Consider the following 11150-nt stretch of genomic DNA (forward strand, 5'->3'; position numbering starts at 1 on the left):
CAGTTGCCGGCCGGCGCGTCCGGAACTCCAAGAGGTGTGCAGTGTGCTTGATCGGCCGTGGAATCTGATCCTCTGTACCAGTAGCGCCAACTTTACAACAAACTCGAACCGTCCACGGGCCGGGTACAAGCGGTCAACGCGGGCGGCGGCACAGCCAGCCACCGCCGGCCGGCACCCCCGGATCCGCGTGCATTTTGCATGCAGCGGCCGGCCGGACGGACATGCGCGCCGTGGGCTAGGCAGCGGTCGGTAGGATGCCGTAGGCTACCGTAGTACACGGACGGGGTCCGGCCAGCGCCGTCGCCATGGGCCGCAGTCCGTGCTGTACCGTGCATGTCGCTCGCTCGGTGGCCGTGCTTTTGCTCGTCAGACTCCTATGTACTCTACTGTACTATCGCCACATCCATAGGGCAGCGTGATGCGCCGCGCGGGGGCCGAATTCACTGTTTTGACCTTTTTAAAAACTTTAGCCTCATCTGACCTTCATTCGGAAAAAAAAATCATGATCTGACCCTTTTTCTATCGCCATCATCCTTGGCGGTACGGTAACACTGCCTACCGCCGCAGGCTATGGCAGTAGGACTTGATTGCGCCGTCACGCCGTTTGACTTTGAAAATACCCTACTGCCATAGTCTTTGGCGGTAGGGTCTCGAATATATAAATTAGTTCTACTATGTGAACTTTGTTGGCAGGTTGGCTAGCGTGTGTAGGTTTTTTGGCTGCAGGTCTCGGGTTCGAGCCTACCTATGGCTAGTTTTTTGTTCTTTTTTATTTTGCCCAATAAAAAATAAACAATTTGTCCAATTAATATTAGGATATAAATCATTTATAAAAATATATATTTTTATTTATCTGTAACTGTTTTAAAAAATCCGCTATATATATATATATATATATATATGTATACGAATATGATCAATTGGTCTCACATATTACCTGCATAAAAAAGATTTGAAATGCTATTCACCGAGATCAATTGGTCTCACACATTATTGGCCCCACATATCTCTTCATCGTTCGTATATGAAGCCTCCCTGATATTTAGGTGGTTGCATTCACCTTCAGGTCTTTGCTCCATCATCTCCTTTTGCCCTCAATTAATCCCTGTCCTTGGACCTTCGTTTTCCCTCAGAAGCACTGCTAGACTGGGGAACTCCCTTGCCGGAGCAGGAGCAGCAGTGGCAGCTAGCTTGCACTTTATCAAGGTGAGTGCTCCATCTCCATCTTAAATTGCTCAACGCTTTTGGAATCAGTCAGACTTCTAGTTTGCAGTTTGTATATGTTCTTTTGAAACTTGTGTTCTAACACTGGAACCCAAGAAAGGATGAAATACGGGTCTATGACCATTTACTTATCCTCTTTCATATCCACAATTAATTTGTTTACCCAGGGTTTTACTACTTCCTGCTATTTCTTAGTTAGTTTAAAGTTACCCAGGCCTTTGCACACCCTGATTTGTATCTGTGTTTGGATGATAATACTGAGAACGAACCTTACACTGTATTTGATCTTACTGGAGAGGTCGTCTTTGTATCACGGATTTGATAATATAGTAACAACTAAACTGGAGAACCTGGAGGCGCGTGTGTGTAGTGGTTTGAGCGCGGAGCCGACCAACCTTAGTGCTACTCAGGATAAACATTTTCTTTTAGTTAACAGTTAAAAATCAAGCACAAAAGTGCTTTTATCCTGATAATTTGTTGCAAACAATTATTAATTACGCATCATATGTAGCTCTTTTGGCAAAAGAACATGGAAGAAAACTCATCATTAACATAGCTGGGCGGAGACAAACAATAACAGAGCCAAACAAAGTAACATATGATGAGAACTTAATTGCAGAGCGCCTAATCTTCATGATGAGCAAAGAATAAAACTGCTCTCTCCCATGTATGTTACAGATCTAAGCCGCAAAAAGACTGTAGAAAAACAAATCTTTGCGGAAATTTTATGAAACAGTTACATATAAGTAAAAAAATTATTTTTATAAATAATCCATAGCTTAACATTATAATTGGACAAATTGTTTATCCCATCATATTCATTTATATCTTTGCGGGAATTTTATAAAACAGTTACAGATAAATAAAAATATATTTTTATAAGTAATTCATGTCCTAATATTAGTTGGACACATTATTTAATTTTTATTGGGCAAAATAAAAATAAACAAAAAATTGGCCTTGTGAAGGCTCGAACTCAAGAAATGCTGAACCAAACACGCATGAGCTAGCCAACTTTCCACTAGACAGATACTGTTCTACTAGACGCCACATGTCATTTAAACCTTCTGGACCCTACCGCCATGGGACCGTGACGGAGCAGTTAAGTCCTACCGCCATAGCCCTTGGAGGCAGCAGTGTTACCCTACCGCCAAGGGTTATGGCGGTAGGAAAAAGGGTCAGATCCCGAATTTTTTACGAACCAGGGTTAGATCCGGCTAAACTTCATAAAAAGGGTCAAAACACGAAAATTGGCCCCGCGCGGGCAGCCAGCGCGGCATGCCATGCAACAATCTTCTTCCCCACTCTTTCCTGCTTTTCTGCTCCTGTCCTCTTTTACTCCTACTCCAATCTGCGTGCAGCCTTTTCGATCCCCGACCTCTTCCTTGTTTTGCTCAAACAGAAACCAACACACACCACACCACCCCAACTAGTCCTGGCCAAGGGAAGCCCGGCCCGGCCGGCCTGGCCCGAAAAAGCCCGACCCATGTCTCTAAATTCAGAACTTGTGCACTTTCCACTAGTTTCTTGCCATCATAACTCCATAATTATTGTGCCAATGTGTATGTATCTCCTTTTTTCCTTAGGCCTAAATAGTATGAATGCTTTGGAAATGTTTCGCAACACATTTTTTGCATGGCTGTTTTTTGAATTGCTCACATGGACTTTTTTCGGTGCAGACGTCATGACCATCCTTTTTCGCATGCATAAGGCATTTGTTTTTACTTTAGATATGTCGAATTTGTGTTTAAACATACCCCCACTACTTGGTCGTTTGTATTATTAAGGCATTGAAATTTATTTATTTTTCTCAAGGCTATTTTGTGTTGTTGTACATGATCAATTTTTGAACTTAGCATTCTTTTTTTTTTGCGGAACTGAGACAGGGTACGAGGGCAGCAAAGTTTAAGGTGCGGTTATTTTGGGCGGCTTACAAAATAAGTTGCCTCTCTCCGGCTTAAAAATAAGCCGCTTCCTAAATTTGACGAGGCTTCTAAATTAGATATCTCATAATTAGTTCAGAAGCCTCAATGAACAAGAGTGACGGCTTATGAGAAAAGTTGGGGAGGAGGCCGCCGCCAAAAGAACTAGCCCTAAGTACGAAAAGAAGGGGGTTCGTTTGTGGGGGCTATTTCCGGCGAATCTTGGCTTGATCCATTCTGGCGTAAATGAATGAATCCATACATCCATTTGAGCGAGTAATTCAGGACGAAAGGAGTATTATTTAGCCCTCACATTTTCCTTTTGAAAACAAAGGCCAAGCTACACATCCATCTGATCCGAGAAGAGTGGGAGCATGTACACACACTGCGCACACTATTGCCATTGGGCAGAGCTTTTCTCTGTCTCTCTTTGTACCGTTGCCATCTTTTTCCATGGGAAAGAATTCAGAAACCACCGTCCCATCTCTCTTTCCTACAAAACCAGACAAACCCAGAGCACAGGCACAGCCCACACGCAACACACAGCACACTGTCCCCTCCTTCCTCCTCTCTCCCTTGCTTGCATCGGGATCCACCGGCTCGGCGCAGCGGAGAGCAGAAGAACTGAGCTGGCCTTTGCTTGCGTAGGAATGTCTCGGGCCTCCGCCTCTGCGCAGCGAAAGCCACATTTATTTGCCACCTAAAAGGGGCACACCTCCCAACCCCAGCTTCAATTCCTACCACGCCGCACCGCGAAACGCAGAGGTCGCGACAGGAACAATGGCGGCTATATAGCGAGCAGGGCAGGCAGACTGGAGGGGGAGCAGAGGTTCTTGTTTGTTTTCTTGCCGAGAAGTAGTACGATGAAGCGTGCTCGCGGCGGCAGGCTGCTCCTGCCCCTCGCCGCGCTCTTCTTGGCGCTGCTCCTCATCTCCGGCTGCGCGGCGGAAGGGGAGGACGACGAGGGCACGCCGGTGGCGGCGGAGGCGCCGATGGAGGACAAGGAGAAGGCGGCCCTGTACGCCGCCATCGGGGGCTTCGTGGGCAAGGCCTGGAACGGCTCCGGCCTCTTCCCCGACCCCTGCGGCCAGACTCCCATCCAGGTTCGTCTTCTTGTTCGTCTCCCCCACACCTAGCTCCTCCTCTTTACTCAGCGTCTTCGGTTCTTGATTCATTCCTGGGAAATGTTAGCTTCAACTCTAGCAAATTGAGGATTGTAAAACACCAAAATTTGCCCCCCTTTTTTCATGGATTTATACACAGTCAAATCTTTCCTGTTCTGCAATCTGCATTACATTGTCTTGAGATTCAAGACAAATCGCTGCAGAAAAGGATACCGTTTGTTTGCACATCCAATTAGTTGTCTTATCTTGGGAATGCACAATGAGATGCTCCGAGCAAGCGTTCCTCAAACATGCTTTTTATCGCCAAGATCTCATCAAATTCTCAGCACTGTATCATCTCTTCAAACCCCTGTTCTTGTGTGCAACCTCTGCTTCCTGCCTTTTCACTTGCAGCAGCAGCGGTCCACTGTTTACTCCATTGTTCCTCCACTGTTTCTCCTCGGAAAATGCAAGATTTTGCTACTACTTCACTGTTGAACGAGTGAGACGAAACCTTTGTTCCTCAACCTACCGACGGCCTCCCGATTCTTTCCCAGCTTTTTGCCCCTCTCTTGCGCGAAACAACTTTCTTTCACCGCACATGATAAGAATCTGTGATTTGAAATGTCAATGTTTTCTTAAGCACTTCCAACAATGGTCTTTCTTTTCTCATGTCTCTGTCCTCTTGCTCTTTTGCTTTGCCCAGAAAATTATTGGTAGTAGTACTACACAGTTACTTTTCATTTTCACCAATTTAACACTGTTAACTTTGTCTGATTAGCACTTTCTGGTCACGAGACACACTAGTTAAACCTGTTTTGCATCTGCTAGCGATAATTTACACTCTTAGTACTACAGTACTACCAGAATCACATTTCGATCCTGTGACAAGCCAAGAACGTTGTACTACTCCGATCCATGTCTGTTTCTAGTATTTACCCCAATCATGCCTCACATGTTTCTAGAATTTACCCCAATTATGTTTCTACTGCTACTTCTCAATTTGCATGCATGTACAATTTTACTGACTGGTGACATCCAAATTCAGTGAATAATTGGTTCTTGGATCCCTTTTTTTTTGGGTACTTCACAAATTGCTATAGTCCGTACAATTTTACTCGATGTGATGATGATATTCAAATTCAGTGCAATATTTGGTTCTTGGGTGGATCCCCAATCTTTTTTTTTCTGCAGGGGGTGTCATGTGATCTCTTGAATGGCCTGTGGTACCCAACGGTGGTCAGCATCGGTCCAGTGCTCGACAACTCGCTGCAGTGCGCACCGGACGCCAGGTTCAGCCCCCAGCTGTTCGACCTCCGGCGCCTCAAGAGCCTCACCTTCTACGCCTGCTTCCCGCCGACCAACCCCACGGCCATCCCGGCGACAAACTGGGACAAGCTCTCCGGCACCCTCGAGACGCTCGAGTTCCGCTCGAACCCTGGCCTGGCCGGCGCCATCCCGGCGTCCCTCGGCCGCCTGGCCAGCCTGCAGTCTCTGGTCCTCGTCGACAACAACCTCACGGGCGCCGTGCCGCCGAAGCTCGGCGGGCTGGCGAAGCTGCGGCGGCTCGTGCTGTCCGGGAACGGGCTGTCGGGGCCCGTGCCGGCGACGCTCGGTAACAACAACCGCCTCGACGAGCCGCTGCTGATCGTGGACATGAGCAAGAACTCTCTAACCGGGTCTCTGCCTCCGTCGCTAGGTGGGCTCAAGGGGCTGCTCAAGATGGACCTCAGCAACAACCGCCTCGACGGCCGCATCCCGCCGGAGCTCGCCGGCCTCGAGAGCCTCACGCTGCTCGACCTCCGGAACAACAGCCTCACCGGCGGGCTGCCGGAGTTCGTGCTGGGCATGCCTGCCCTGCAGGACCTGCTGCTCTCGAGCAACCCGCTGTTGGGAGGCACCCTGATGCCGCACGGCTGGGAGAAGATGGCGAGCCTGGCCTCGCTGGACCTGTCCAACGTCGGCCTCGCCGGCGCCATCCCGGAGTCCATGGCGGCGATGCCCAGGCTGCGGTTCCTGGCGCTGGACCACAACCGCCTCTCCGGCGCCGTGCCGGCCAAGCTCGCCGCGCTGCCGAGCATCGGCGCCATGTACCTCAACGGCAACAACCTGACGGGGGTGCTGGAGTTCTCGGCCCGGTTCTACCGGAGGATGGGCAGCAGGTTCGCCTCCTGGGACAACCCCGGGTTGTGCGCCGCGGAGACGGCCGGCGGCGCGCCGACCGGCGTGGCCGTGTGCAAGGACGCGCAGGACCCGCCCCGCGTCGGCGTGAGGGACAGGGTGGATGGGGCTGGGGGCAAGCCCGAGGCGAGCTCGAGCCTCCCGACGTCCTCGTCGCCGTTTGGCCTCTCGGGTCGCAAGGTCGCCGGCCTCTGGTGCTTGGCGATGGTGATGGTGTTGTAGGCGGCAGCGAGTTCAGATTTACTGATAGGTGCAAAGGAGGAGACGACGAAGAAACTTACAGGTAATTAGAGCGATTAGTTTCCATGGTGTCCATCTCTTTTGGCATTTTGGCTGGTGCTCTGCTCTGCTCTGTGTATCAGGGTGAAGGAGGAAGAACAGAGGCATGAGGAGTCTCAAGTGGTTACTGACAGGCAGGTAGCTCGTTCTTTTGGGTGTAATTAGGCCTGTTTCTGTATTAAGTTACAGGATGTGAATATATGCAAAAAAAGAGGCCGACAGCCCTCGTCTTTATCTACATGTGTGGATTACTTACTACTTTGGCTGTTGACGAGTTGGTGTGGATTACTTTCTTAATTATGACCAGCAAAAAGACCGTGCGTTGCAACGGGAGAAAAAACACAACACACATTCTTAAGCGAACAACCATCACTCAAGACCACAATAGGCCCATCTCCTTTATTTTAGCGACGTATCATATTTGTGTTGCCGCTTATCCTTCTTCTCACCCTCGCCGGCGGTGGCCTTAGTATTCACAGCAACCAAAACGTGTTAGAATGTGGTTAATCCTGAGACGTCTCTCTCTCCCTCTCTCCTCCCTCTTCCTCTTTCTCGCTTTCTCTCACACTCGCAATAAGAAATCTGTTGTTTTCCCCTGCGACGTATTCAGAGGTATGCATGTGTAGTTCTCGATGTTTTCTTTTCCCTATATGATTATAGTGGGTGTTTATTTTCAATCCAGATCGCCGTCTGTACGAAAGAAAAATGGATCGTGCGCTATAGTTATAAGTTTGCTTCCAAAACAATATTTAAAAATATTTAACAGGTAAAATTAACATCATATTCAGATTTCGCACATTTTTCTAATTAAATTTCATATATAACATATTAAAATCGGAGTTACGGTTTAAAAGATACGTATAATTTAGAAAACCATTTGTTCGAATTAAATATCTTCAAAAATAATATTTATAAATACTTAACATGTTAAAATAATCTTACATGCATTCATATTCTACATATTTTTCTAATCAAATTTCATATATAACATGTTTAAATCGGAGTTACGGTTTAAAAGATATGGATGGTTTAGAAAAGCATTTGTTTGACTTAAATATGATCCGTGGATGAAATACCTAAAAAGTCAGGGTTTTTTTTTGAAAAATTGTAAAATAACGGTTTGGTGTGACTTAAATCCGGACTGCGGGTTGATTTCATGAAAACGTAGGGACGTTTTTGCAAATTGGCGCGACGGACGGGCAGAAACCGTATGTGCTTTATTATTAGGTAGAGATTTTCAGCACATGTGTGGATTACTTTGGCTATTTACGAGTTTGTCACTCACGCATGCGTAAATGGAATATAATCTTATTTCACGTTAGCTATATGAAGTCGTCTGGTTTTTAAATTTGGATAAATTGATTTTCTGATTGTTGGTTCTTCCCTTTTGCTCCTACAAAGTTTTGTAATTCCTATAAAGTTGTATTAAACCAACGTCGGTTAATATGGATCGTGGGGAGTTTATTTCTTATGCTTGTGTTGTTTCATGGCTTCTTAGTCTGGTTCTTGAATTGTCACTCTTCGGTGTAAATTAATAATTTTCTTAGGGTGAATTTTTGACTTGCTCCTGTTTGTGAAAGTTTTTTTTTTCTGAGGCTGAATTTTTGGCATGCCCTTGTTTGACGTAAGTTGATTTTTCTATTGGGCTTGAAGCCTGTTACAAATTGTTTTTTGTATTGTACTAGCAAAACATGCCCGTGCGTTGCAACGGAAAAGAAAAATACCATCCTCGTACTCATAACAACATCGGTGAATCAGTCTACTCGAGATGTTTCCAATTTATTAGACAACAAACGGGAATTGAACCCGGGTCTCAGGTGTCGAGCGGTGAGGCGCATACCACTGTGCCTCTCGGGCACTTGTGATGTATTATAGGGGCTTACTATTAATAAACTGAAGCCGTCGGCGGTTTTAGAAGGGAAAAGGTGAACCTTTTTTTTCACTAACCGGTGGCATGCTGGGTAATTATTTACAACTCTAGGGGTAATTTTAATGATGGGCGGGCAGAAGCAGTCCTCACTTTATTATTAGGTAGCGATGTGAAAGCGCAGATTAACTCCCAGAGGGGGATGAATGGAAGATTTTTAGAAATTCATCAAACTCTGATGAATTTGATGAAGATCAAAGTGATGAAATACAAACGGGAGCGAGACTAATTCATCAAAGAATTGTAATGCATGCATACAAGATAGATGCAAGTGAAGGACATGCACTCATACAAAAATTCGAGCATACAGAAGATGAACTGAAGAAATGAAAAACAACATGATGAAAGTCTTTAGCTCAAATTCTTTAGAAGTAGATTACACATTCTTCAGCAACGGAATAACAAAAAGTAAAGGGTTAAGGAATTTGAAATCAGGTAGGCTCAGTGATGACACGATGATTTGGTAGACCAGTTATAGCTGTTGTATCAACTGCACGTCTGATTGAGGCGGCTGAGATTGAACTCCGAAGACACTATGTCGTCACCGTATTCCTCTTGAGCTAAGGTCACAGCTGACCTCGCCCAATCGCTCATGGTAAGGCTTGAAGGTAGACTTCCGAAACCTTCAGAGACTTGTTCACCGGCACGCCACAATTACTCTTGGGTGCTCAGAACATGACACCTAACCATCTGAAAGAATGACAATCTTGAAAGGTAACATGCATCGGATCACACATATCAAACTCTTCAGTGATGCTCAATCACTTTGACTCTGGTTGGGTTTATGCTCAACCGGGTTTCTCACAAAGTTGGCAGAGAAAGGGTGGTGTCCAATGACAAGTGTCAATCTATCTCTAGAGCAGCCAACCAACAAGTAGCTGTGGCTGGCGGCTATTTATAGCCAGGGGAAACCCGACATAAATTGTCATAAATGACTCTTCGTACATGACCATTGTCAGGCTAAGGATCCCAACTCGCACTCAGCGCAGCAACGGTCAAAATTTGGACTCTCAAATTCGTCGGGGCACTTAATTTTCTCACGGTAGGCAGATTGCACCGGCGAAATCCTAACTCCCCAGTCAGACCAAATTCGTCAGCGATGAGAAGAAACTACGTCTCTGTCGCCAGCAAATTCTTCAGCTCTGCCGGAGATTTCCAAAGTCTGCACTCGAAGAATTAGGTTTTGTATAGGTTTTGAGCATCACTTCAAAAATGTGATTTATATATCACCTATACCCCTTTAACAGTACGGTGTTTCCTATGACTCAAATAAGAAGAAAGAAAGAAACTACGAAAACAAAAGTCTTCAAGCTTCCAATTCTTCACATCAATTTCTTCACAGGCCGCATCAAATTCTTCACTCGAAGAAATACATTTTTAGGGGGCATCTTTCGTTGGTTAAACCCAATCTTCAGGGACTATAACTTTTGTGTACACTCACAAACACATTAGTCCCTTAACCAATTTGTCTCCAATACTCCAAAACTACTAAGGGGCACTAGATGCACTTACAGTATGTGTTTTTTGCTTTTGCTTTTTTATATATTATAGTTGGTTTTTCTTTTTTTACATTGGTATTTTCGGCATCACTTTGGCAATATGTAATTCGTAATAAATTGATTTTGGGTCGGTCAATTTTTCTTGGCTGTTGATTTTCTCTTTGAGATTCTAGGAGTTGTTTGGGTTGGTTTTTCGACTAACCACAAATTTGGGTCTGTTAAAAAAATCCTTAACGAGCTGACCCTCATTAACTGTGCGTCCGGACCACCCCTCTCTTCCTTTGTTCAGTCATATTTTTCTTAGTTTTTTGTTTTTTTTTATTTATAAGCCATTTTTCTTTTCATTTGAGGGTATTTTTGGAATGTTAGATGAGTCTAAATGTATACACATAAATATTATGAAATACTCCCTCCGTTCCTTGATATAAGGTGTATAGATTTTTGAGAAAAATCCGAAATATAAAGTGTACTGCGTTGCACCACTCATTTGGATATTTTTTTAGAGATTTGATTACATTTCCTTATATCAGGCAAGCTCCTCTATTTCCTCATGTCAATTAGTCCGGTGTAATCTGGCCCAAAACTTGTGAAATTTTCCCTCCGCATGCGTTCTTTAATTTTTGTGCCAAAAACTATGCACCCTATATTTAGGAACGGAGGGAGTATATGTAATACCAATGTGATTAATTCATTGTTTACAAAGTTTAATCATTTTGATTTTTTAGTTACAGTTTTATTTTCTTTCTTCTTTAAGAATAACACCAATGCCACTAATTTATTCCTTCTTAGAAACTTTTTTTGCAAAAAATCCAATATTATGTCCTTATTCTTGTATATTTCAAGAAAGCCCAATTTTGTGTGCAAATTTGGTCAATGCTTCTTTGATTTCTTTGCACCTTCTTACTTCACTTGAAGGGTAATACTAATGACGCTAATTCTTTTTCCTTAGAAAATGTTATTATTTTAATTTTTAAGTTTTTATTTCATTTACTTTCTACTTAAAGGGTAATACCGA

The 11150-nt window shown here is 44.7% G+C and overlaps 1 protein-coding gene across 2 annotated transcripts; it reads left to right on the forward strand.

Annotated features, from left to right (window-relative positions):
• The first annotated feature begins 3618 nt into the window (after window positions 1–3618).
• Window positions 3619–6949, forward strand: LOC123077137 (piriformospora indica-insensitive protein 2). Of its 2 annotated transcripts, XM_044499352.1 has the most exons (3): window positions 3620–4249; window positions 5444–5864; window positions 5949–6949. In XM_044499352.1, exons 1-3 carry the CDS (start codon window positions 4010–4012, stop codon window positions 6650–6652), a joined length of 1365 nt encoding a protein of 454 aa, XP_044355287.1. In that variant the 5' UTR covers window positions 3620–4009; the 3' UTR covers window positions 6653–6949. The 2 variants fall into 2 exon arrangements, with proteins under 2 accessions (XP_044355286.1, XP_044355287.1); XM_044499351.1 differs by having other exon boundaries at window positions 3619–4249; window positions 5444–6949.
• The last annotated feature ends 4201 nt before the right edge of the window (window positions 6950–11150 follow it).

The sequence above is a fragment of the Triticum aestivum genome, chromosome 3D (genome assembly GCF_018294505.1).
Source record: "Triticum aestivum cultivar Chinese Spring chromosome 3D, IWGSC CS RefSeq v2.1, whole genome shotgun sequence".
Lineage (NCBI taxonomy): Eukaryota > Viridiplantae > Streptophyta > Magnoliopsida > Poales > Poaceae > Triticum > Triticum aestivum.